This window comes from Peromyscus leucopus, chromosome 9 (genome assembly GCF_004664715.2).
Source record: "Peromyscus leucopus breed LL Stock chromosome 9, UCI_PerLeu_2.1, whole genome shotgun sequence".
Classification (NCBI taxonomy): Eukaryota; Metazoa; Chordata; class Mammalia; order Rodentia; family Cricetidae; genus Peromyscus; species Peromyscus leucopus.
The window spans coordinates 110538080-110565662 of record NC_051070.1 but is presented as its reverse complement, the minus strand read 5'-3'; the positions used below and the strand labels follow the sequence as shown (position 1 = coordinate 110565662).

General features: G+C 48.3%; 1 protein-coding gene across 15 annotated transcripts in view; it reads right to left on the bottom strand.

Annotated features, from left to right (window-relative positions):
- Positions 1-27583, bottom strand: part of Cacna1d (calcium voltage-gated channel subunit alpha1 D) — a 304291-nt gene that overhangs the window by 8990 nt on the left and 267718 nt on the right. For 13 of the 15 annotated variants that reach the window (XM_028860844.2, XM_028860851.1, XM_028860846.2 and 10 more), the window contains 10 exons: positions 26972-27063; positions 25667-25826; positions 24995-25122; positions 24772-24868; positions 21801-21903; positions 20253-20354; positions 15412-15542; positions 2442-2555; positions 1374-1738; positions 666-692 (listed from right to left, as the gene is read on the bottom strand). In XM_028860844.2, the coding sequence (XP_028716677.1) occupies positions 666-692; positions 1374-1738; positions 2442-2555; positions 15412-15542; positions 20253-20354; positions 21801-21903; positions 24772-24868; positions 24995-25122; positions 25667-25826; positions 26972-27063 (1319 nt within the window). The remainder of the gene's footprint in view (positions 1-665; positions 693-1373; positions 1739-2441; positions 2556-15411; positions 15543-20252; positions 20355-21800; positions 21904-24771; positions 24869-24994; positions 25123-25666; positions 25827-26971; positions 27064-27583) is intronic. The other 2 variants (XM_037208760.1, XM_037208758.1) reach the window with 1 other exon arrangement.

Below are 27583 nucleotides of genomic sequence, written 5' to 3'. Positions count from 1 at the left end.
TGTCCCAGGTCAACATAGCATTTCTATGCAGCCTCAAGCTGTAGGAGGCCCAGTGGACTCAGTGGCACCAACCCAGAGCACCTCACTAGCTCACTCCTTGGGCCTAGGGCCTCCTGGTCTTATCGGAAGCAACTAGCCTGGAGCCCTCTCTTCTCCTGTCCCCATTAAAATAACCATTCTACTCCTCATTCAGCCCACATCAACCCACTTACAGGAGACTTACCCCTGCGTGTGTGTGCGTGCGCACACACACACACACACACACACACACACACACACACACACACACGAGGGTCATAGGAAAGTTAGCCCAAGGGATCTGGTGCCTAGTTTACAGGATGTCTGGGCTTTGCTTCCCCTAAGCCTATATGAGAATCTGGACCCCCAAAGCAACTGGACCTGCCCAGATACCCAGGGGCAGAGGAAGGGGGAAGACCAGAGGGTACCAGTGCTTGGAGGGCGACAGCATCTATGCCTGGACCTAAAAGTTCTTTTGCTAGAAATCAGTGGGAATTGCTCATTCATGGATGCAAGCTCTGGCATTTTGAAACGCCATTAGGTGAGTTGACTAAGAGACGTCCTTTTTCTTCCTTGGCCCTGAGCAAAAGTGGTGGGTCACAGGGCAGCATGGCATTCAGAGCAAAGACAGAGGAACGAGCACCTACCGAATGTAAGTTTCATAATAGCGGGTTCTATCCAGGAAAGGCATACCACGAGAGGGAGGGAGAAGAGAAAAGTTAGACATTTCCAAAGGCACTGAAGCGCAGACACCAGCCCGCCTTCTGGAGTGGGGGTGGGCAAACTACAGCGTGCTGGCCGTGTATGGGCTACTATCTGTTTTCATGTGGCCCATGAGCTCGGAAGAGAGCTCACATTTATAGAGGGCGGAAAACCAAATAAGAAGAAGAGAGGCCTCTCTTCCTTTCTAAGTGTACCAAACACAGCTCGACGGGAACGTAACTGCACTGGCTCACTGAAGAAGGCTCCCTCGCTGCTTCCACCCTGCCGCGGCAAAGCTGGGGAGGTTCGGGAGGGACACTGAGTGGTCCTCAAACACTCACATATGGTCCCTTCACAGAAGAAATTCACCAACCCCCAGCCCAACATGTTGTCATAACTGGGAAAAGTGGATTCTGTGGCTGCTGTTGTTTTAAGAGAACAACCCCTGCAGCAGGATGGTGGACAGTGGGTGGCCCCTTATGTGGTAGCTCCCTCACAGGGACAATGTATGGAGGGGCCATGAGCTGAGTGGCACTCAAGTTCAAATGCAAACGTCTTCAGGGAATTACCATGTGCCAGAGCCCAGGACAGAAAGACTCGCGTTGCTCTGCAGAATGGACAAGGGCAGACATTGTATCCCCTTTCAAGGTTACCTTTTAATACTGGACCTTCTTTGAAGCTCTCGATCATGCTTGTAGGAGAAATGCCCATTTTCAGACACATGCTCAAGGTTCCCAATGCTGGGCCGCTTTCCGTGGGCAGCTTTGGACATATTGGCATTATTGAGATTGGCATTTGTTGAGGTGGGAACTTGCTTCCCTATGGAATTATGGTTATGATGGTTATGACACACCGAATTTCCTGCTGGAGGAAACAGCGGTTTCTCAGTATCACTTGCAGGTGGAATTGAAGGCCTTTGGACATGCAGGGGACGGTGGGTGGTATTGGTCTGCTGAAGGGAATCTCTCCTATCACTATTAACATGATTGACATGGTTTCCAAGCAGGGCACCATTTCTCTGCAAAATAATGGGAGACAACACCAGGTAATTTAACAAGTATTTGATGCAGGCTAGCTACGTTAGGTCATTTTTTTTTTTTTTCTACATGAAACACAAATTCTAGGCAAGCTCCAGAGGATCCCTGTGAAACAACCTGAGTGTCTCAGTGGTCAGGTGAACATACTCATGTGGCAGTTGGCCCACCTGAAATGAGGAAGGTTACCAAGTCCTGAGCTGGGGACCAAGTTCTCTGCTGCCCCCTGGGTATGTTCTTCCAGTCGCTCCAAGATGAGGTGACTTAAGCCCAGCTGGCTTGGTGAGTAGCCCCAAGGTGGGGGTACTTGACATTTTCTCTGAGCTTTGAGGTTGAGGGCTGGCTGGCAGATCAAAGAACTGGGCTAGAGCAGAAGGAGGGCAGCGTGGACAGCTGCTAGAAAGACCCAGAATGTTCCTGTCCTCTGGTCAGTTGGCTGTGGCCAAGCTGAGAAGCTGGCGGCTGGGGATGGGGGAAAGCTCAGGAGAGGGGGTGGTCTGGCCCGCAAGGGGTGCTGGTGAATGGAGGGGTCCCAGGGTGGAGAGGGGCAGGCTGTGCAAGCCCCTCTACACCCTGCCACTGGTATATAAAGTCTCCACACTCCTCTGTGGGTCAGAACCACCCCAACCAAAGTCCTGCCCCGCTATCTCCATGTGGCCAATGAGTAGCTAGGCGTGGAATAATTACTTTGAATACATCGTCTTCGTCTGCTTTTGATTCTTCTGGGTCGTCATCTTGCAAGTCACAGGAGATAGCACGCCGGATTTCTGGCCCAATGTCATGCAGAGTCCTTAATCCCGCCTAGGTCAATGAAAATGGCAGAACAGGTTAGAGACCAAGGGGCCCTGATCCAGCCTGATGGAGCAACGGGAGGGAGGCCTTCTCCAAAGGCCACTCCAAGGAACTAATGTGACAGGAGGTCACAGTGGTACTGGGTTAGAGTGCTTAGAGCCCGTGATCAAGTAACTTCCTACAGCATACTACCTGGCTACCAAGACTAGGGACTGTCACAGCCAAGAATGCATGCCCCTGGCTAATTGACAGACTTCAGAAAGGCTGTTTGCAGAGAACCACATCCGGAGCCCTGAACAGGACAAAGAATATCACCTGGTCATTTAAAAAAAAAAAAAAATGAGGGGACAAGAATTACATGGCTGCATGGAGGCTGAGCTGCCCAGGTGCAGGTAAGCAAGCAGCCATCCGGGCCAATGACTCACTGTAACGCATGGAACAGATGAGTGACATCATCCACTGCAGTCACCGGCACACTCAGGTCACAAGGAAACAAACACATCAACAGTCACACAGGCTTAGGTTGCTGTGCAGTGGGGCCACCCAAGCCATCAGGGTCCCCTTGGCTTACAGTTCACGCAGGCTGAGAAACTCACCAGCACAGGGATCAGGATTCTGAAAGCCACACAAACGGAGGTCTTGCTACCATCTCTAGGCAGTACAAGACCCATGGGTGACAGCTCTAGGCTCTACACTTCCCCCCAGACCCTCTCTGCTGCCTTCTTCAGCCCAAGGGATCTGTCAGGACAGGCCTGGCCAAGCCTCTGCATTGTCCCACAGCTGTGCTGGAGAAACATTATGAAGGGCACGTGGCCTCTCGAGACGGGGAGGTGGAGTCACTAGCTCTGAGAACTTTGAATCTCAGCATTAATTTGAAGAAGGCCAAGATGCTGACTTCAGACTAAGAGGGGCTTCATCCTTCTCCACAGTTTCTCTCTGGTCTTGGGTCCTACCTCCAGTGTCCAGGCACCACCAATAGCAGCCACTTGCAATCCAGGACTCTAAGCTCACAAAGCACCTAAGGCACCAGCTGGGCAAGCATCCTTCAGCAGCTTGTGCTCCAATCTTAGGGTCATTTGCAGAGGAAAGCTGTGGAGTGCTGGGTTCCTGGGTGGAGACCACTTCCCTATACTTTCTCCTCAGCACCACACAGAAAGTGAGGAGCTTTGGGAAGGACTGAGATAAAGAACAGTGTCCATGCCTGCGACACTCATGTGGTAGGATAGATGCCGGGGAAGGGAAAGGGGAGGGGAGAGGAGGGAGCAGAGTGGGACGAAGCAGGCTGGAACCCTGGTGTGAGGATACTCAAAACTGGTCTTCTGCAGACATCAGTGATGACAGTGGTTAATTAAGAATGTTAAGCTGTTCAGAAATTTCTCAAGCAGCCCTTTATAAAAGCAACCACATCTACAACATCATCTAGCTCATTAGATGGTTCTGCAAAAAAAGGGCAGATGGGCTGGCTTGGTCCAAACCCTTCTGTGACTGGAGACCAGTGGGTCCTTCTGCTTTATGAATTATAGGGACAAAACTCATGCTAGGAGTCAAAGCTTTATGAGTCCTTCCTAGGAGTGCTAGGCAAAGGAAGCTTTGTTCCCAGGGCAGGGGGACAAACACACACATTTCTAACTAAAACCCAAAGCATAAGCATGGTGCCCTAAATTTATTACACATCAAAAAACATGGTAATGAAATATGTCTAACATACATATCAATGCAGAGGAAGGGAAAGACAGGCATATCCCAGCGTCCCAGAACAGTTCATGATGTGGCCACAAAAGCTACTTTCTTTTTTGCTGTCCTCAGATCACAGGCACTAATGCACATGTGCTTTTGAAAGCACTTGCGTGCTTGCGCGCGCGCACGCACACACGCACACACACACACACACACACGCACGCACGCACGCACGCACGCACGCATGCACGCACGCATTCACACATGCATGCTCCTTCTCTCAAGATGGCTAAGTCTAGTATATTTTCTAGGTCTGTAGCAGACCCACCTCTATTCCTCAAGAATACCATGAAGGCAACCCCAGTGTGTGTTGGTAGAGGCTCTTACCCAGCACAGGTACAGGCATGTGAAGAAAGGCCATACCCATTCATTCAGTTTTCTAGGGTGTAATTATCAAGAGACAATAAATCAGACAGTCCCCTTGTCTGATTTTGGGAGAAAGATCTGTTACATATTTGAGGTTCAAACAAGAGGAGACATGCTTGAAATACCTGCTGCTGTGTCCACAAAATAAACATGGGTTATATTCACTCTGATCAACACTCCCAGGTAAACTGTGCACATCCATGCATATTTTCAAGGCATAGAGGCCGGGAATATTCCCCAGCTTAAACAACACTCTTACTGTCATTTAACTAACTGGACTAGGTATGATTAAAAGAAATAGAAAACTATTTATTTGGATAATTTTTAACATCATCCTCTGTTGATGAGTTGACATTTCACTGAAATACACATGTAACAGTTGCATAATGAAAACAGAAACTGTCTCCAGCACATCTTCAGAGTTACACAAGATTAGGATTCAGTTGACAAGAATGGGCAGTAAACAGACACAGGACAGAGGGTTTGTTTGCAACATAAATCATGAAGAGGGTTGAGAGGTGGCCCGGGGTACCACTTCCCAAAACAAATAAGGACAACATATTTATTAAAGAGACAGCAAAGGAGGAGAGGAGGCATCCCTCTCCCCAGGTGTGCGAGCGGAGGGTCTGGAAACCATGATCCTAGTTTGCAAAGCGTGCCAGGTTAAGAGTGGGGCTGGCTTCACTCTCCTGCGTAGGGCCTGGGGACAGGGGACCAACACATAGGTTCCCAACGAGAATTGAAATGAAGCTGAAGCACAGCACCCTGAATTTATTACATATCACAAAACATGAGAAGAAAAATTGTTCTAGCACACATATCAAGCTAAAAGGTAGCTTAGGCTGTTCCAAAATCCCACAGGCACAGACTCCAGTTCCAGAATTACAGACAACTGCCTTAAACCCTCACAGAAGTTACTTAGCTGTTCACAACACGAAATTTTCTTTCTTGAAAAAAAAAAAAAACACTTTACAGTCAGTAAAATTTTCTAGTCTTTCATATTTTGTATAAGTATCTATCTCTATCAGCAAAAATATTATTTTAATTTGAAATGTGGTCATTAGCACTTAAACCCACACAAAGCCATATAAAGTCATTCCATTAACATCACAGTAGAGTTATGGTTTTGAATAAACACAGAATTGCTATAAAATATAAACATTATTGACTTGTTTTAAGATGTCCAATCTTACAAAATATTAAACAGAATCAAGCCTAGTTTCTGGTTGACTTTAAAATGCTAGCTGTTATCATAAATATTTGTTTAAAAAAGAAATGTTGGCGCTTCGCCTGTAGACTGTTCCTTTAAGTTTTAGACACCATTTATATTGGAATTTTATAGATATTTACTCTACTTAATGATTAATTCACCAAAAATAAATTCTCTCTCACATTTCTGAAGCAACAGCATAAGATGATGTCCCGCTGTGGAGCAGGAGTGCCCACTGCTAAATCCATCCCTTGCTCACTCAGGGCTGAGTGCTGTCTATCTGGATGCATCTGAAAAGCTCTGGCTGCCTCTCCCCAAGACGAGCTCCCTGTGACATGCCAGCCGTCTGCCGGCTCTCATCTCCACAGCATGCACACACAACCAACCAGAAACCCACCCCAGACCTACGCTGTAGCAGTGGAGGAGAGAGAGGCAAGTCTCTAGGCGGCCCTTGGAGAGACCCTCCATCTTCTCAGTGTGGGTGCCAGGGCTTCGGACTCCTGCCAGAGAATGCTATCCCGGCACAGCCTGCTCTTCAACCCAGACACGCCTCATTCAGCCAGAGCCGGCTGGCTCTACGCAGTCACCTCGCTATTGACAAGTTCTGGTTAATTTGGGGGGGGGGGCAGGATTTGGCTCACACTCAATTACAGAGGACAGTTTTAGCCTAGCTCTATTAGAAGACAGGGCTGGAGATTAAATTCTGATAGAATGAACTTGCTTATCTACAGGCTGTCTTCCGCCTCTTCTGCATACATGGGCACACCCCTAATTTTATCATTGCTTTCCTCCAGGGAAAATGTCATGGTGTGGCCTTTGTATCCATTGTGAACAGTCCTTCTGCTAGATATAAAGAGTTAGAATCATAGGCACGATACCCCATTACTCATCTACAGAGAGCCCTCCTCTCCTTGAATAGTCTGAGGTAACATCAGATCACACGTTTCTGAGGGGCAGCCCTGGGCTGTAACAGTGCTGTGTGCCACCACACTCAGAAAGCTGAAGGGGACATTTAAGAACTTCACCTAAGTAACCTGTGATTCTTCTCTCTGCAGAGGACTCAAGACAGCTGTCTGTTGCAGTTCCACCGCGTTTTTGCTGGGGACTGAAGCAGAGCCTATAAATGCCAAGCAAGCACCGCTGAGCCACACTCCCAACCCTTCCACCTTGGTCGTTGGTTTACGTTTAACATCAGAACTGGAGACATTTTTGCATGTTTCCTACAAAATGCAGAGAGCATTATATAAAATTTAGGTTCCTTTGATTGTGTCATATCCTGTCATTGTGAGCCTACTTACTAAGGAAGGATGAGCCAGGATGATGGCAATCATTTAGCGATCGGCTAAATAACCTTCTGGAATAGTTACAGGCTAGGAATCCTGAACCCTAGCTTTGTTCTTCCCAGAATGCAAAGTCAACCAATCTGCAGAGAGACAGAGGGTGGTAACCGAGTCTCAGCCACACACTCCTGTCAAGGTTGCCCTTCTTCTGACGATCTTAGGCAGCCTATCACACCACACCCACAGCACAGGAAGGATAAACGTCATCACACACACCCTCATTCTTGCTTGTGCTACCCAGAGGTGGTGAGTATTCGGAACACACTTCTAATTGAGCACTCACCAATCCTAACCATTGCTCTCCCAGATCAGCACAGATAGTGAGGCTTGACCATACCACATGATCCTTGGCCTGAATTAGATGGACATGTGGGCTGCATGGGCAAAGGAGCAGAAGCATTCTAGTGATCAGTGCTGCAGCCACACAGGAACCTCTGGCGCACACACAGATGGTCAGAAGGAGGCTGCAGAATCTTCTGCCTTTAAGGGGAACTTTGGGTCATCTCCCTAGGGCACTGTATTTCAAGGTGTGTCATGGACCTCATGGCATCCTGAGACTCCTTCGGGGGTTCATGAGGTCACTGAGATTTGTGTAATACTGGATGGCCTTGTACACTCTCATTTTCTCATGGGCATGCGGTGAGGGTTCCAAAGGCTGAGTGACAAGGTGATGTTACCCACCCACCCCCACCCCCGGCATCTTTGTGCTTACGTGTTCTGGTGTTTATAAAATTGATCAACTTTGATTTACAAGACGTTAAATATTGATATACAAGGGTTCTGGATAAATTTTAAGACTAGGGAAGGCCCTAAGACCAAAATGTTTGAGAACTGCTGACCAATCCATCCTCCAGCAAACAACCCTGCAGTGACCTCCGGTCAGCTTTCTGAGCCTGTGACTCTCCACCTCTCTCCACCTCTGTCCACCTTACGGTTTCTCTAAGCTGGCCTCTGCCCCTTCCTCTCAGGTTCCAGGAATGCAGGCAGGCACTACCCTGTCTGGCTGCCTTCAGCACTTCACCATGGGTTGTTTCCCCAATTCTCTTAAAGAGCCAACTTTCTCAGGCCTAAGGAGAGTAAGTTCACCCAGGCACCCACCCACCTGAGAACCCTAAGTTTTACTTACCAAGGTCCTTCCTACAGAAAGCTGAGCAGTGATATGTTAGGCTATGGAAGGATGGTGGGTGCATATTAGTAGATCACATGCTATCATAATAAGAGCCTTTACTCTTAAATAATTCACCTTCCCTTCTTTTTCCATGAAGGATTTGGAGACGTAGTGATGACTCCTCTCAGTACAGACCAACCTCCCTCTTCTGGAAAACTCTGCCAATCAGACTGTGGGCTAATTCCGAATTGGGTCATTCCATGACATTTGGTTCTGAGAAGAGCCTGCTTCCCACCCGACCTCTGCTTCTCTGCGATGGATGCTGGTCTCTGTCACATCTGATCCAAGAGCTAAAAGTTTAGCACCATGGATTCAGGCACTGGGTACCAGGTTTGCTGCGCTTGTTTTTGAAAACGTTAAGCATGAAATCTGACTAGTCCTCTATCTCCCTCTTCACTGGATGCTTACTCTTCTGCCAGGGCTCCCAGAACAGAATGACAGAGGCTTCTGTGGTGTGACTGTGACCCAATGTCAGGAAGCCTGGCCCACTGTGTGTGGAAGCTGGGGGCAGTCCTCTCCACTGTTGGATGTAGTAGCCTGAAGTAGCCTTGGCTGCTGACCAACCAACTCTGCTCCTTAGCAACACAGCCAGGCCCAAAGGGGCACCATTTCCAAGGATTTTTTTTTTAAGTCAGGCTTGTAGTAAATCAACATTTCGTAGCTTCTATGGGTTTAGGTGATACATAGAGAAAAGCCGGTATAACCGGACCCATTAGAACCTGAGGCTGTAGAAACAGAAGTGATACCAAGGCCACAGTAGGGAGGGTGCGTCAGGGGAGCTGCTTGCCTAAGGGACAATCTTTCTTTTTTTCACCTATGTCTACAAGGCTGGCCAATTTCCCTCTCAGGGGTGATGTATGAGATCTCTCTGCTACAGTGGCTACCCAACACCCTGCCCAATCTACACAGAGGTGATTCCAGAGGCCCTGCTAGGATGAGCATTAGCCCTGTGGTTGCTGGAGCATGGAGAAATGTGGAGGAGGGGCCAGGCTGTTGGCCCTATCGGAGAGACTTGGATGCTAGAGGCAACAGCTGTGGTATAGCATTAATACTAACCCCAAGGGGGCAGGCATACCAGTGTGTATGTCTTGGCTCATGCATCCCACACAACCCATGGGGAGTCTTCAAATCACAAGGGTAGGTAAAACCCACATGAGTTCCCAGCCTCCCTAGTGTATGCGCAAGAGTCTGAGCTGGGCCTGTCTCCATAGTGAGATCAGGAGGTCCACCATGATGTAGGAAGGTCAAGCCACATGGCAAGGAACCTCTGTGGTCAAGGGCAAATGTCATAGGCACAAGGTGTCACTAGAGAAGGCTCCTCTAGGCTTATCTGGGATGGGCCTGAAGGAGGCATCTGCCCACTGGGGACCCTACCCATCTTGGCCTGGCCTTCAGCGGCACCCTGGAGATGCTTGGAGGAGCACTCCTTTCTGCCCGAACAGGACTGCATAGAGTCCTGGCTCCCTCTTCCTCACCATTCCATCTCACCTCAATCTCCACTCTACCCACTCACGTCACATGCACACACATGCACACACCCCACTCCAGGCCAGGCAAAGGGGATCAGCAGATTGGAAGCCCTTCTTCCTAACCCTACCCCTCTTTTTGGATTCTTCTCCATAAACTTTTCTCTTTGAGTACTGACCCTCCTTGGCCATTTTGGGCATCTTGGTCTAATAGCGGAGGTATAGACTTGACCCCTTCTGGGGATGGGTTTAGAATGTGAGAGCAGTGCCCTCATCAACCACCAAAATCTGCTGCTGTTACTGTATGCGAATGTGACTTGACAGGTTACCTGTTTGCATCTCTATGCATTTCCCAGTATCTTAAAAAAAAAAAGTGGGGGGGAGAATTCATCTCGATGGATAACTACAGTACAGAACAGAAAAGAGATCAAACCAAACCAAGAATTTCTTAAAGTTCTGGTAGTAAACAGGCATATGATATTATTATTGTTGTAGTCTTAATAATAAGCAATTATACGTCCAAGGAGCTTTACAATCACTTAGCTATTCCTCACAACAGCCCTGTGAGGTAGGTCGACATTAGTACCCCCATTTTACAGATGGGGAAACTGAGGCACAGAGAGGTTAAGTGTCTTGCCCAAGGTCACGCAGCAAGTGAATGCTGGAGCTGGGACTAGAACCCAGGTTCCCTGACTCCCAGTGTCCTTGAAACTAGACCATACTGCTTCCAAAGAGGCATCCCAGACTGGCTCTGAGCGTGAGTTAAAGACAGACAATGTTAGATGAGGTTTGGGTGTGGTGGCATTTCCCGCAGACACAGTAAGATGGAACCTGAGGTTTGCCTGGTTGGTTTTGGCATGCGGGTGTATGTGTTAGTTTCAATGGGTGTGTCTGAGCTTCCTGGCCTTCCACTTATTAGTGCATTCTGGACTGGGTCACTGCAGCAAGCAGGGCGGGCACCCAGTCAGGAGGTCATGGCATACTGGCATAGAAAGGGAACTCTGTCTGCTCAGTGCCAATCAGCCTGCCAGTCTTTGGGAGTTCGGGCAAACTAGTGCTGCAGGACTTTGGGACGGAGTCAGCTGCCCACCTTAGGCAGGTCTGCTTAATCCTTTTTAATATATGTATATATATATATATGTACACATACATATATATATAATTTAATTGTATTTATTTATTTTTTACTGGCCAGCATCAGTAAGTTGTGTTCATTTCATTTCTCTGCGGGGCAGCTGCCCTTCTCCTTTGCTCTCTCTCTCTCTCTCTCTCTCCTCTCTCACTCTGTCCCTTTCACTGAGTCTCTGGCTTGGAAGGGAAAACCGTAACTCATACGTTCCCTTTCATGAAAAGGAGCCACCATGAGCAGTGTCCACAACAGGCAGCCTTGGCTCCACAGGTGAGCCACAGGCCGGCTTCTGCCTTCCGGAGGAGTGCCTTGCTCGGAAGGGGTCTCTCCGGGGCTTTGGGATTGCTCTTGCCTGCATTTCCCCTGAAATGCTGCGTCAGTAGAAATAAGCCCGAGTGTGAGTTTGCCCTTTCAAGGCCTTAGCCACAAGCGCCTTCGGACTAACCAGCTTGGTGCAGTAGCTCAGGCAGAGAATTCTAAAGCATCCGTTCAAGCATCTGAAACAAACGAATCAGCCAGTGAAATCTCATCTGTTAGCATCTGTTCTCCTCTTACATTAAAAAAGGAAAACATATATATTATTGATATATATAAGAGCAGTGCTATGGCTTTGAGTAGAGTCATACTTCTCAAAAAAAGAATCTCACTGCCTTCCAGATGGAGGTGACAAGAACCTTTCCTGTCTTTGCGCACTATGCCTGAGAAGGCCACAGTGAGGGATACTGAAGACTGAAACAAATGACTACTTTCACACCACCCACATCTCCCAGCCACCCGTCTGTGGCCAAGGCACAGATGTTAAAGCTACTCAACCTAAACACCTAATGCTGCAGCGTCATACCCAATGGGCACCTTAAATCCAACTTCTAAACAGATAGAGGACTAGCTGCCTGGGATTCCCTATGATTCCTTTGGGTGGCTTCTCATCTGAAGAGCATGGAGGACAGTGTCCTCAGACTCCATGAGAGCAAACAAAAGACTGGAATGTTAAAGAGAAATGAACAAAACTTTTCCCACTTTGGGATCTTTTGTTGTCAGAGAGACAACTAGACTCATCGGAGCCTGTGGCATCCCAGAGGCATCTGGAGGTTCCATGGGACCTTCTTGTTGCGTTACTACATGCGGGAAAGGGGACTGAGAATTTCTGTGGCTGCGTGGCTATGTTCCTTTATTTCTTTGTTCCTTGTGGAAACTTGCAGGCCACTCGGATGTAGCAACATGGATGAAGAGCAAATGCTGAGTCAAATGAATGGGAATATGTAAATGTCAGATGAGTGAGAGAAAACCAAAAGGCTGGATGCAGCTTCTCTCTGGCTCCCATCATAGAAGGGCTAGAGAGAAGTTTAGTTTTAATGATGGGATGAAGGAATGGAGTGGACGGATGAAAAAGTGCACACTCATTCAGACCACAGAGGCCAGAGGACACAGGTGCCCAGCTCCTTCCTATGCCGAGGCAGGGACACCTTCAGTCATCATCACCCACCACAGGGAAGGTTAACACTACAGTTGGTCTGAACACATGGAGATCAGGCTGAGTCCACAGGGTTCAAACCACAGTGTGTCTGTGTGCCTTTGAGAGCCATGACATGGGATGGGGGTGCAGAGCTTGGGTGCCAGTTCTGAGAGCTCTTCAGACAGACCTCACTCTGCAGGCCAGCACGCACAAGCTTGGCTGTTCACTTCTGTTCACACAATAATGCCACACTCCACTTCCCACTACAACCAGCTCAGGAGCCACGCCCAACAGCACCCTGCTGCCAGAATCACGTTGCTCCCTCCTCAAGCAGCCAAGTCCTCCCTCAGCAGCTGTCCCAAGGGTGTGTCTTCCTCCCACGACCAATCCCAGTTCCCTGACTGCTGCATCACCCATGATATTTCATAATGCAAAAAAGGAGGCCTCCTTATGCACTAATTAAATGTAGAATAACAAATCACATTTAAAGCCATTTCTATAGCAGAGGAAGCCAAAAATGTAATTAGAATTATCCATCAAGGAGACAAACATTTTCTATTTTTAATGCTTGTTTCAGAATCAAATGCCTTTTCAGAATTTAACTGTCAAGATTATGAACACAACTTAATTTTCTATGCTGTGTGCTTAATACAAATTATAGCCCTAGTCTCAATTCTCAATAGAACCATGGGAAAACGTATTTGTATCATCTTACTAGAAATATTTGACTTCTACCAATGAAATGAAACTCTTTCTTTAAATAATAAAAATGAAAAGTCTTAAACGGGAGAAAACCCTCAACATTATTTTAACATAATGTGGTTGTTTCTCACCCAGAACTTTTATGTCTTACTGTTAATATCATCTGAACCTTCAGCTCAAGGCTCAGTAAACTCCATATGCAAAATGTGACTATTTAAGCCATGTGTTGATTATGCTATTTCAGAATACCAAAACATGCATCCAGCCACCAGAGCAAGCCTTAGGGCTTCAGAAAAGGTCTTAGCTCCCCCATGCCTCCCCCAACACACACCCAAGTGTTTACATATATACCCTCCACTGGAACCTGAAGAGCCTCATAACTCCAAGATAACTGACTACAGCAGAGAGATCAATTCTAGGGTGGTCTAGAATGCCAAGTTTTGATCCCGCCAACTAGACTTCTAGAGCAGCAAGACATTCTGGGTAGGCAAAGGGTACCCACCAAACTCAGAAATCCAGCCAGCAGCCTCTCCTATGGGGCAGAAGGTCATGTGAGGGGATGACCTTCAGCATGTGCTAATTAATGCTCTCTGTTGGTGGCCAACCTAGTCATGCTGCCACCAGGAATATATAAACCAGGGACCTACTCAAATCTGCAAACTCAGAGTTTTAGCTTTTGTCCTGCGAGGTTACTTGTGAACTGTAATCTTGGAGTCACTCACAGCTGTCACTTCTGCAAACCAGATCAGCAGGAGGAGAGCGAGCTTAAGTCGAAGCCTATGACCCCAGATGGCAGCAGGCCAGATGGCTGAGCCTGTAACTCACTGAGCTACCAAAAGGTCACATGATCAGGGAACGAAAGAACACAGGCTGACTTGAACAGGTGTGGGTGACCACCTGCCCCACGAGCAAGATAGTCGTCCAACCCCTAGGATCTCACCAGGAGGCAGCTGGTCACCATCTGCAAGGTCATCTACTAACCTGTGACATACAAACACACCCCACAGTCCTCATTCACATCACCTTTATTCACACTCTTCCTCACAGCAAGATCACAGTCAGGCCTTAGCTTCCACAGTTACCCCTTTGAACACACAACAATGCTGGGTATTCCACAGTTATCCCTTTGAACACACAACAATGCTGGGTATTTGCTCCTGGAACCAAGTGCAGGGCTGTTTCATGTTGTTCCTTATCAACACCCACAAGGCCACATTTAAGAAACATGAGAACAGGGACATAAAAGGAATGCTCATGTAAACTTTTTAAAAAGCAAGGGAAATGTCTTTATTTACGATGGTCTGAAGGCACTCCAGGTAAGCATGGACAGCAAGATTTCAAGACAGCCTGCCAACCTCCATACTTCTCTCTTCTCTGCTCTTAGCATCTGTCCCCAGCCCTCTTTACACACCACCTGCCCCTAAACTACCTTCTCTAGCTCCCCTGCCTGCAAGTTCTAGCATGACTCCTTGCCTCTCCATGCCTGCTTCCCACTCAGAGCTCAGAACATCTTTAGGATTCTATTGCCTTGGGATGCCTGAACCCTGATTGGACCAGAGATTCCTAAATACCACACCCACACTCTAGGGACCTGGCAGGGACAACAGCAGCGTAAGTGCGTGCATGTGTGTGAAGGGGCAGGTCCTGGAAAAGGGGAGATGGGACAGAGGTTGACCTGTGTGTGTAGCATTTGCACAGCAAACCTCACGGCCATCGGGAGGAGACGGCCCACAGAGACAGACACGCCACACACGCGCGCGCGCACACACACACACACACACACACACACACACACACACACTACACACTAGGGAGTGATGGATGTTATTGAAATGGACCAAAAAACCAACAAGCCGTGGGGTAAGAAACAAACAGAAACAAAACAAAGCACTTGCGTTCAGATGGAAAGCTGTACGCTGGGCAGCCAGACCCTGAGCTCAGGGCTATGGGAGAAGGGGCCCGCCTAGAGGATGCTGCCTTCGGAGAAGACCCAGGTGGCTAGGCTAGGAGGTGAGCATTCACTCCTTTTCCATCATGGCTGTCCTGGGGGCCTTGCACACAGACCAGATGGTGGCCGGTGCCAGGTTCAACGAAGAAGACAGGAAGAGGGGAGAGGACTTACCTTGTGGCTCAGAAATGGCTAATCCACAGTGAGGGGGGAGTGTGCAGTATCTCAGTTTAAACAAAATCCTTGTGGCACTGCTCAGCCATGAATAGTCAGCTCTCTAGTATTTCAAATTAAAGCTGGCGACATTGTTAGTGAGAAGAGAGAACAGAACAAGAGGACAATTCACCTGTAGGGCAATTGTGGTGTTCTTCGCGGGGTACTTGCCCACCAGTCCTTGTTCTTTCCGTTTCTTGAATTTCCTAAAGTAGTCCTGTATCAGGAAAGTGGCATAGAACTTCCCCACGGTTACCTCATCATCTAAACGGAGAGACCAGACACAGCTCTCCCGAATCAGCACATTTGAACCAAGAGCCTAAACCCTCACTTCTGGCTGGGGCAGGGGCGGGGTGGGACAGTGCCCAAAAGGCACTGGGGTCTCAGTCTATAAGTACGGGTTGCTTGGTCTAGCAAGAAGCAAAGCTTTGCAAAGCAGTTAAGGCTCAAAGTTAGAGTCAGTTAAATAAACTGATCCTCAAAGTTGCAGAAAGTAATGTATATTTATCACGAGTTTAAGAGAGTAGCATATTAGTAACAATATGAAGTGCCACCTTGGTTATTTACTTAAAATAAACATTACAAAACAGAAAGGCCTCACAGGCCACATTTTCCACCCTGTGCATAGAGATTTGCATGTGTAATTACCATAAGCATCAAATGCAATTAAGCATCCAAATCCCTATGTCACAGGATGGAGACCTAGAAAGGTGACGGATGAGCTTGGAAGGAGAGGAAGGTCAGAACAGAGACTGCAGCTCCAGATCTCACACGCTCCCCCGTTCTTTGCCAATAAGCTCCGAGACCGTTTCTTGGTTGGAAATTCAGAACTGCTGGATTTCTGCATTGCAAAGACAGTCCCAGCTAACCTCGGCCCCGAGCAGGCTCTATCTCTGCTCTGTTCAGAAACAACCTCCAGCATGTATCACTTGGGAATCAGAACTCTGCTGACAACTTTGAAGGTGATGCATGAGGCAGAATAGAAGCTCTGACTGTCTCATGGTAAACCATGGTGGACATGACAGTGTGTCCTGTGCCCCGCCCCCCAAGGTTGATGCCTCCAAATCTGTAGGGTGCTGAGGTCTTCTGGGCAGAAACTGGCATGGCTACATTAGCAGCCGAGCTTGTGTGGGGCTGTGTTGGGGGCTTGTAGGCCATCTGGCAGGATCTGCAAAGTCTGGGAAGAGGAACAGCGGTGGGTACTAGGGCTTCTGATCAAGCTGGCCTTGCAAGAGTCATATGGAAGGGGGGTAAGAAGACCAACCCGTGTGAGCTTGTATTCTCCCCTATAAAACAGAGCTCCCTCTCAGAAGAATTGAGGACGTGGAAGAGAAGATATAGAAAGTGCTCGAACCCTGGTGTGGGCTGCCCTAGTGTCAAGGGTTGTGCAATTACAAGTCATCACTCACTACTGTTTCAAACCAAACCAACAGTTCCACTTACTGAAATGGATGCTAGAGCATAGGAAGCTTGGGGCCGCTGGGACCCACTGAATCCACTAATCCAGCTTTGGTGGGTTTTATTTAGTGGCCATTTTGTGAGGTGTGGCTGATTTACGGTTCCCATCCAGAGATGGCTGGGCCATTTTGGACAGCGTCTCCAGCCTTTCCTGCCAGAAGCTGCACAGCATTACCTTGTTTATTTTTATTATGCACAAAAATTACCTGTTTGGGGGGTGGGCTGGCCTTGAGAAATGTTATATTCCTCCTGAGGCCAAGCCAAGGAAGCCCTGGTGTGGTAGAAAAGTTGCTGAAGAAAACTAAGGGCTCTGTGTTGCATCTGAAATCATAGGCCCTGACTGGCCACCGGTTCGTCTACCCTATCCAGTGAGGCACCATCCGAAGGAAAGCAAGCCAATCTATCCAGGTCTGCAAAGCTCATCCCTGCCCCATCTCCACTTTCTGAGTATTCTGCCCATCAGCTATAGCTAGGCACCATGACTGGGCATGGGCGAGGGGAGGGGGCAGTGTCCAAGCCCAGTTCACGCTCCTCATGGGTCTCACTACCTCTACCTAACAATTCTGCTTACCCTTCTAAGAGAGGGAGGGGTTACACATGACTACACCAGGTCCCCTAGCTAGGACCTGAGCCCAGGACCCTCCCTCTCTTCCTCCAGCCCTCCTCTATGGAGAGCCTGGCTCTGGCCACACCCAACTCCTGCTCTTCTCTGAGCTGCCTCTCCGGTCCTTCTTAGCTCTTTCCTAGTGGGCCAGTGGCTGCTGGGCCAGCATACCCACAGAGCCCAGAATCTCTGCCACCTTCAACAACGCAGATGTCTTTTATATCTCAAGGTCCCATGAGCCCTGGTGAACTCCCCGACTCAACGTAGAGGCTCATTTTACTCTCCATCAGGATGTTTCTAGTAAAAGAAGTGCTGGCTGACCTCTCTCTTCAGCTCTCGAGCAGCAGGGCAGGACTCAAGGGTGACTGAGAACAAGCAGTGCCAAGAGTCCTGGCTGAGCAGGACTCTAAAGAACAAGAGAAGCCAATGCCTGGGCAGGCAGGACAGGGAAGGAACGGAGAGAAGCAATGCACATGGTGGGTCCATCTGGGCTTGGAAGAACACAGAAGGGACCAAGGAACCAGAGAGATGGCCCAAGGATGAGGACCCAAGGAGAGCAGCTTCTAAAGAGAGAGAGGGAAGTCCAAGGACTGGCAGAGGTGACGAGAGCGCACTGAGAACCCAGGCAAGGTTCCAGGCTGAGACATCTCAGCCTCACGACAGGAGTGGTGAGCTCCCGGCAGAGAGGAGAGAAAAAGACGCTCCCAGGACGCCCTCCATAGCTGGTTCCTGACATCACCTTAACATCAAGTTCATGATGAGCAGTGACAGCTCCTATCACATCCCAGCAGCAAAGCTGCCTAGACGAGCATCTGGCTCTGCTCCCTTCGCTAGCTGTGAGGTCACCCGAGCACCCTCAGGACACGGGCTGGCCACTCATTCTGCTGTTCTCCAACCACATTATACTGCAGGAGACACTAACACCTGGAACCACCACCTGTCTGTCCCAAAGGCTTTTATCGTGGTGTCATTTCTTAAGTGTGCCATGATGAGGAACCGTTGGGAACCGCTGGTCTACTGGGGGATAAGAGAAAAAGAAATGGAAGAGACAAATGATGGATACAGACACTGAAACCCACCCCAGAGCTCTCCACTAAGGCCTGAAGGTCACTGCTGCTCGGTCTCCTTGGGTGGCAAATGTGCTTCTATGAAATGTAAACTAGATAAACAGGTGCCACACTGGACACAGGAACAGACACAACAGAAACTTCTGGAGCATTCTACCTCTTCCCAAGACTTCATAATGCCTTTAGCTGCTATCGGGGAACAGATGGACACCTGTCACCCTAAACCCCAAACCATGTAAGAGAAACACAGAGAACTACCAGGCCCTAGAAATGGGGGATGTTTTCATCCTTCAGAGAAGTTTGGTAGAGATAAATGCGGATCTGTTTTTTCAAAGGAAGGGGGTTTAGATCATAAGCCCAATTCTAGTAAGATGAAAAGAAATGGAGTGTCACAGTGATGCAGATGGCCTTCTTCAGGCATACCTTGTGTGAGGGGGCTCTTCCTGTGGGCATTAGATGGGCCACAATGAAGGTGGTGGTCCCAAAGAGACAGACCAAGAGAGAGGTGAGTGTCTCGGGCTAGTGTATGGAAGGTTTACACAGACAGGCACAGCCTACTATTCTGAAGCATGCATCTGTATTTCAAGAAACAATGTAGGGGAATCCAGTTGGCAAGAGATAACTCTGATTCCATGCCACCACCCTAAAACAGAATTGCTTCAGAATATTCTGAGAGTTGAAAGGAATGGAGGCCGCAGAGAAAAGCTCAAGCGTGGTGTTACAACAGTTTAAAAAGCGGGTCATCTAAGCCATGCGACCACTCGGATGTACAGCTGAAAGGAAAAAAAAAGGAAACCAAGAGGAGTTTTAAAAGGGCAGAATCGCGTCTGGGCAGCTGGGGGTCTTGAGGTGGGACCCGCCCCCCCCCACTTCCCCCACCCCCACCCCCGCTTCGGTCATTTCTTTCTGAGCTATTTTCCCAGAGTTGAGCCAGTGGCTGGGCCAGCTCTCGGTGGCCTGAATTCCACTAATAATGGAAGCCAATCCCACTAAGAAGCAGAACTGGCTAATACATGGCTCCCTCTGTCCCCCAGGTACTGCAGGTAGTCACTTCCTGGGTGCTGGACTCAGCTTCTGCATCTGAACTACACCATCCTATTGGAGTTCTGTGTGTTATAAAACATACCAGATGTTTATCATGCATCCAGGCCAGGGTTAGCTAGACTGCTGGGGAGCGGGGGGCCACTGGGTAATCAGATTCTGCACTTTTAAAACTTGAAACAAAGCAGTTGGAAAATAACCATCTCACTTCTACATCCACATGTACTTAAACAAAAGTAGAGAAACACTATATATATAATATATAGATATTATATATATGTAAAAGTTAAATGTTTAGTCAGTTAATTTGTGATAAATAACAAAAGGAAATAAATAAGCATGCTTGTTAGTTCTACCTCTAGATTCTCATTAAAGGACAGTCTCGGTAACTACACTGCTAATTTCAGTCTTCTTAAACTTATTGTAGAAGTATTCTTTCCTAAGATCTATCCATTTTTCTCAAGACATTTTACACTGCAAGCTAGACTTAGGAATTTCTCTGGGGGCCAAAGGTACAAGCTTTTAATTTTGTGAGAGCTGTCATATTCTTTCCCACTGATTTTTTTCTACTAATAGCAAAAACCCTGCTCTAGCCCCACGGGGTCTGGACTCCTCCCCACTGAGGCTTGGCTATCTTCCTATCACCCAAATATTCTCCTGTGACGCCAAAGGGCTCCGTTAGCTGTGGGGCTGGCGCTCTCTGCTCTGCTAAGGCGTTCCACAATCCCTCTCTGGGCTGTCTGCAGGTGCTGTACTGAGATGAACTCCTTGACCGAGAACTACTTAGGGAGGAGGTACACTAACCACCAGCTGGGGGAACAACTTGGTCGAGGAGCTTCATGCTTGTCTTCTTCCAGATTTTCTTTATCACAGCTCGGAGTTCTTCATTAGCTTGCTCCAAGTTCCCTGGATCCAAAAGGCAAAGAGGTATGTGGACGCAGCGTGGACAAGCCTTGCTTCCGTGGCCCAGAGCTACGTCGCTAGGTCTTTGGATTGCCTTACTGAGAAAGCCTTCCCTGTGGGCTCTCCACAGTGAGTGCCAAATTCTCTTCCTATATTCAGAAACACTTACTAAGCCCATGTAAATGGAAGACCTGCCACTGGGGGGGGGGGGTCATGTTTCACCTGGGAATCCAAGAACTAGCCTCTTCTGCCATAGCGCCTGGCCCCAGACAGGACCGTGCTCCTCCCTCGGCTCCCAGACCAGGGGCAACTGCCTCTGCTTCGGCCTCTTCCTCCTCCTCCTCCCCCTTTCTTTCTCTTCCTCTTCTTTCTTCTGTATCTCCCCATCTCCTCTTCTGCTCTTCTCCATCTCCCTCCTCCCCTTTTCCTTCTTTTGCTCCTCCCCCTCCCCCTCCTCCAGCGTACCCCAATCCTGCCTTTGTTCTTGCAGATCCAGGCTAAACTTCACCCAAAAAAAGACTTGTCTCAGGCCTTACTGTAGCTACTCATCCTCACCTCCTAACCTTGACTTCTCCCTATATGTCTTTCCTAGTGATACATCAACATGTGGGGCCAGCCTACCTTCTGGGACCCTTAACGATGTGTGTGTGTGGTATAAGAAGCACATGTCAGGCCCGGGGAGGCTGGCTTTGCTGGGTAGAGCTCCAGTGCTGTGGAGAACACCGGCCCTCTAACTAGATACATGCCTACTGTCTTCTCTCACCTCCCTTCTGCTTCTCACCTCCGGCTCACTCCCCAGCCTGTGCAGCAATCAGCTGGCTCCCCATGCCATCTATAATGCAGCCTCTGAGCTAACCCCAGAGGCACATTTCCGCTGCCTGCCTAGCCAGGTGTGAGCAGGGCTGAGTGCGGCATGAAAAGGAGTCCAGCTGAGATGTGGACCTGCTAGCACATCCCACACACTAATCACGTGGTTCATGCGGTGCATGTGGTGTGTGTGCGCGCACAGTAGGTTCTGCACCTCCCACCCCACCTGCTTAGAACTTCCCCTGGCCTCGCTGCATGTGGTTCCTTTTCATGGACAAAGAAGTTACTGCTTGGAGTTGCCTCGCTGATGGTGTTGGTGGAGGACAGCTGGAGTGAATCATCTGCGGTTTCTCTCTATGCCCCAACACCTTGCCTGTTTCTCCTTCAGTATAGTAAGCAGTGTGATGAGTCAACTCCAGATATTACGGAACAAAGCAAAGAATGAAGGAAAAACAGAGGGATGGGGTATTCAGCTGGCCAGACAGAAAGAGTCTTCCTGTATCCATCACTCTTTCCTGAGGCATCCCATTCATTAAGAGGAAGTCCAGAAGGGAGAACCAAAGTGTGTTTGTGTGGGGGAGGGGTAACATCTCCTCCCTCTCCTGCTACCTGTCCTGCTTCCTGCTTCCAGGGAGTGCTCACCTTCGGTCTTGATCTTGAGAGCCGTGCGGACCAAAGCAAACAGGGTTGCGTTGAACATGACTGTCCCATCACTGTTGAGAGGCATGTTCATGGCAACTAATCTCTGCGGATGAAAAAGAGCACCTCAGGAGAATGTAAGTGTCCTATGACAGCCATGTCCCCTTTTGATGCTCATTCTTTGTTTATCCCTCTTTCATGTTCTAGTCAACATTCACTTCAACTCACAGCCATCTGGGAGCGTCTCAGAGATGGTTAGTTATAGGTGTCAACATAACTAGTTATGGGCTGCCCAGATCGTAGGTTAAATAAATACCATTTCTAGGTATGTCTGTGAGGGTGCTCTGGGAGAGATTAGCCTTTGAATTGATGGGCTGAGTAAAGCAGATGCCTGTAAAAGTGGGTAGCCACCATTCAATCACAGCACAAAAATGTGCAAAGAGACTGGATTTCCTCTTCGCCTGCCTGAGGTAGAACATCAGTCTTCTGTGAACTGAGACACATCTCACTGGTCCCCCTGGTTCTCTGGCCTCCTGAGTCCCCCATTAGAAGATGAGAGACTGTAGAACTTCTCAAAATCACATGTGCCCATACTGCTTAATAAACCTCTTCATGTGTATGCATGTATATCCATCCATCTATCTATCTATCTATCTATCTATCTATCTATCTATCTATCTACATCTATAAAGACATACACATCATATATGTGGCCATAGCCACCCTATCAGTCCCTATTTCTATGGAGAATGCTGATGAACATAACTTCCTATCTGTGGGGAACCTGGGATAACAAAGAGCAAATTTCATTAATGAAATATAAATGCTGACAACCAGATGCTATTTGATATTAAACAATTAAATGTCATTGTCCATGCATTCTTCTTGTCTCATTCCTAGCTCTCTGTGTCTTAGGGCCAGGTCTTCCCTCTAGGTACATCCTTAAGGGTTTTATGATAAGTAAATGACATAGTAGATACAGAGGCCAGGCACAGGGCCCGAGTCTTGGACTTTCCACTAGTAGAGCTCACAACCCAGAAAATGTGTTCTTTTAGGAAGTTTCTAGAAATAGAACATCATATGGTATCTCCGCTAGGTCTCCATGGCTTCTCTGAGGGCTTGGTCTTTCAGAACAGATCAACACTTCCCACTTCTCACTCCCCTCCAGAAACCTCTAACACCAGCACTAAGGAAAGCCGCAGGAGAACTTGGGAGGTAAAGGACACCCTCTTTGGGTTCCAGTCACCTCCTTCTAAAATCAGACCGCAGGCCAGGCTGACAGGCCTTGTGAGGATTGAAGTAGATCATAGACACAAACATTTTATGCCTGACACACGCTAAGTGTTAAACGATGTTAATATTTTCAAATTTTCTAGTTGGGTGTGGTGGCATATACCTATATCCTAGTGCTTGGGAGGCAGAGTCAGGCAGATCTCTGAGCTGGAGGTTGGCATGGTCTATATAGGGACTTCCAGGTTAGCCAGTGCCACACAGTGAGACCCCATCTCAAAAACAAAACAAAATCTAAAATTAAATAATATATGTATTTTTATTTTTGGCCAACAGTTTATTGAAAAAGAAAGGTGTAAATGGGTTTTTTCCACCCCGCTGAAGGACTGGAATGCAGCTACCTGGGTAACCCACCTAAATTCCATGTTCTATTATCAACCTCTCCTCTGTCCAAATCAGTGCGGCCAGGGGGACTGGGACCTCCACTCACTTTTCCTGACCAATACCCAAGTCATCAAAATGAATGACGTTGTGTCTTAAGGATGTTTAGATCCTTTATCCTTTGGGTAGAGGAACGTGGGATCCAAACAAAGATAAACTCCGTCAGCTGGGTTCTGTGCTGCTCTCTGGGCTGGGTGGACTTCCTCAAGGAGAGGGAGGGTAAACAGGCAAACCTTGTATTCCTGTTGCTACATGAAACACTTTCTGCGGACTGTGTGGGAGAAAGGCCAACAGGAACTAGGGGCTCCACATGACCAGTGGGGGGCGGGGGGGATGACAGAGGCAGGCCAGGAGACCTGAGCTCATCCCAGGGACACCTCAGCTCCACAGCTCAGGAAAGGGCTCTATAGAACTCAACAGCAGAGAAGCCGCATGCAACATGTCACCATGCCTACCACTGCCCAGCTAGGGTTCAATGTCTGCCACCGCCAAGCTAAGGTCTGATGTCTACAACTGCCAAGCTAAGGGCTAAATTAGTTCTTTCCTCATTACTCTCTGCTCATCTGTCTGCAAGGTATCCTCCACTGTACTTCCTCAGCAGGCCTATGCTGCCCACTCTTTCCTCATCCCCTCATTCCCATCGCCACTGCCCTCATCTCGGCTGCCCCGATTAGCTCCTTCCTCCAGTCTGTCTCCTCATGCCAACACCATCAACTCTGCGATGGGGACCTGAGATTCACATTTCTTCCCCGGTTTCATCATCCTCCACAGGATTCGGTGGTGAATATTCAATCGGGTTCAACAGACGCATGGGCCCCCCTGTCACTTCTTCCTGTGTTCCAGTCAGTGGTTACCGATGGCTTGTTGCCGGCCAATCGGAGACTCCTTCTGCTCCGGCCTGGACTCTGGACTCCTTCCGTGAAGTCCCTCCTGCCTCCGACTTACTCCTATGGCTCCCCTGGCTTTTATGTTGGCTTGGCGGTACTGGGACTCAAACCCAGGACCCTCCACGTGCTAGATAAGCACTGTGGCAGAGCTACATTCACAGCCACTCAACCCTGACCTAAATACCATTCCCTCCGACGGCTACCCGGTGACAACCTGCAGGCATTCCCTTCCTCTTTCTCTTGTTCCTGGCAGAGTCTAAGTGTTTTAAACTCGAGAGGACCTCCAACACAGAAAACATTCGTTATTCTCTCCACATGTCCATCTTACGGAGGGCCTGGCTAAAATGTCACTTGGTGTTTGTGTGTGAGGAACGAAGCAGCCGACAGGCTGTCAGGTTTGGAGGTGTGACACTCACCTTACACGCTACTCGGTGTGGACATAACTTCCCAAACCCCAGAGGAGGCTGGATTCGTCGGAGCAGAGTGACCACATCAAGGTGTTTTATCCTTCCCCTGGAAGCAGAGCACAGCCTGAGGTCCTAGGCAGCGTGACCCGCACGGGCTTCCAGTCCACCACTTCCGCCCTGCCCTTCCACAGAAATCACCCCTGACCTTCCCAGAGGATGCTTTTCAACGTACTTTGCTTCGGGGTCATATTCTGACCATATCCTTTTGAATTCATCCAAGTGGTGGGGCCCCAGAATTGACCAGTCCCGGGTCAGGTAGTCAAAATTGTCCATGATAACAGCCACGAAGAGGTTGATGATCTGGAAAAGTCCACCGAGAGGGTATTTCAGTGGCAGCAGAGAGATCTCTTCCACTGCGTCTGCCTCCTAACTACAGGAATACTGGAACCCTCGTTTGCAGAGGCAGGCACAATACTCGTTTACTGTAGGAAAAGGCAACATCTGACCAGATGGCTTGGCACACACTCAGGAGGGGGTGGGTGGCTGCTGCATTAGCTGGCACCCCGAGGCACACTGTAATCTTATAATTTAATTGTAACCAGAGACAGCTCACACTTTGAAAGCACTTAAAGCCATGTGCAGTGCCTTTGAAATTTTAGAAAGGAAACAGCAGCCCTCAGTAACAAGGTTGGCTGGAAATTACCCCCAGCCCATCAGTGAGTGCCCAACCCAACCCAGATGGCTGTGACACGTGCCAGATTAAGTAAGACTTGCCTCCTGCCTGGTGGGGTCCAGAGCGTGCCAACTGTTTCAAAGCATTATGCCAGGGCAGCGTTACTGGTCTGAACCCCAAATGCTATAGCAGTTCTGTAAATGGAAAAGAGGGCTCCCGGAGACGGCTTACCAGGAACGCACAGAGCATGTAAAAGCTGATGAAATACACAATGGCAAAGTTGCTCCCACAAGTGTATTCCTCTCCCGGGTTGTAATCTGATTCCGGGTCACACAGCTTCCCAGGGAGGCAGGCAAGCATGATCTCCTGCCAGGCTTCCCCGGTGGCACACCTGTTTAAGAAGAAGAGCTTTAATTGGGGAAGGGTCAAGCAAATGATGAGTTCAACATTTAGGAAGACAATTCTTAACTTGTGTAAAATGTATGTTACTGTAGCAAAGCCGTTTGGATTCAGGACAGTCTGGAAGCCTGCTTTCAGACACAACTTAGCAACTAGAGTCCCTGCTATAATATGATTTATAAAAGTGTCTGATGCAATTCTTTATATAAATGGATGTTCATTTTTCTCCTGTTTCTTCTTCAAACATCCCTATTACAATTACTTAATGATTAGTCCTGACTGTTTTTGTTGAAAGGGAAGAGTTGGAAACCACCTAAATTACACATGAGTTGTTATAGTTACTAGAGTCATTGGACATTGCTTCCTTGTTTCTAGAGAGTTCTCTCAGTGTGAGGAAGATTGTTTGCAAAGATGGTTAAAAACAATCCCATAACACGTGAGGTTGTACATCTTAGGTTGCTCCTAGTTGGCTTTGCAGAATGTTCCCATGTTTGTGCTGCGTTTCCGTTCTCCTGGCTGGGTTCTGGCGCACTCTTCATGCATAGGTCTCTATCCTACAATGTTTTTTTTTTTCCTGGTGGTCTAAGTGTTAGCTACAATCTGAATGACCTCCAGCCGTTTTAACAATGCAGCCAGTTCCTCTGTAACTGAAATGCCAGTTCTGTTTAAGAAGACAAAATTGGGGCCTGGGAGATAGGTCAGTTGAGAAAAGGTGTTTGCTGTGCTAGCCTGATGACCTGGGTTCAATCCCCAGAACCCAGGTAAAGATTAAAGGAGAGGACCTGACTCCACAAAGTTGTCCTCTGACCTCCACATGCACACAGTGGCATGTCTACCCACGAACATATATCACAGTCATACAAATATATGAAGTAATAATATTTTAAAAGATATAAAACATCTGACCATAGTAGAACATACAATCCCAGCATTTTGACAGGCTGAGGCCGGGGGATTGTCATGAGTTTGAGGCCAGCCTGGACTATAGACTGAGACCTATTTCAAAACAAACAAAGTAACTAACAAATATAGAAAGATAACAATAACAAAGCACGAGTCTACCAAGAGATAACCAGAAACATGCATAACCTCTGTCATTCACAATTCTAGGCATACCACCCTCAAGGACCCAGTCACCTGAAGAGCAGCAGCACTGCCTGCGGAAACGTCTGGAAGTTGTTGTTCCTATTGATCTGGTTGTTATCTCTCATGGCAACTTTCCCAAACATCTAGATGAGGCAGTTAAGAAGGGTGAAAAATCAGATTTCTATCATTATTACAATGTGGATCGTTAACCTTCTCCCAAGGTTCATGTGGTTAGAGGCTTAGACCCTAAGGGTAGCATTGTTGAGAGGTAGAACTTTAAGAGGTGGGCCTAGTGGGAAGTCCTTAGGCCACTGGGGGTGTGTCTTCACAGGGGAATGTGGGAAGCCGACGTCCAGCCTCTCGAAGCAGAGACCCATCTACCCACTGCCAGGGAAATGGGGCCAGGAAGGCCTCCAGAGGGAGTAGCACATAGCTAGACAGAAGGAGAAGCAGCAGCGGTTAGGTGACAAAGGCCAGAGTTCTCCAGACACAGGGAGCGTCACCTGGAAGGAGCTGAGGTCCTGAGGAGTGAGGATGAGTGGGAAAGAGAGAGGAACAGCGGCTGCGGGAGACAAAGGGGCGGGACCTTGAGGGCTTGCCTCCCCGGCAAAGCTTTCCTACTGGAATTATGAGCAAACCGGCCTTTCAGAAGGTCTTGGGTCC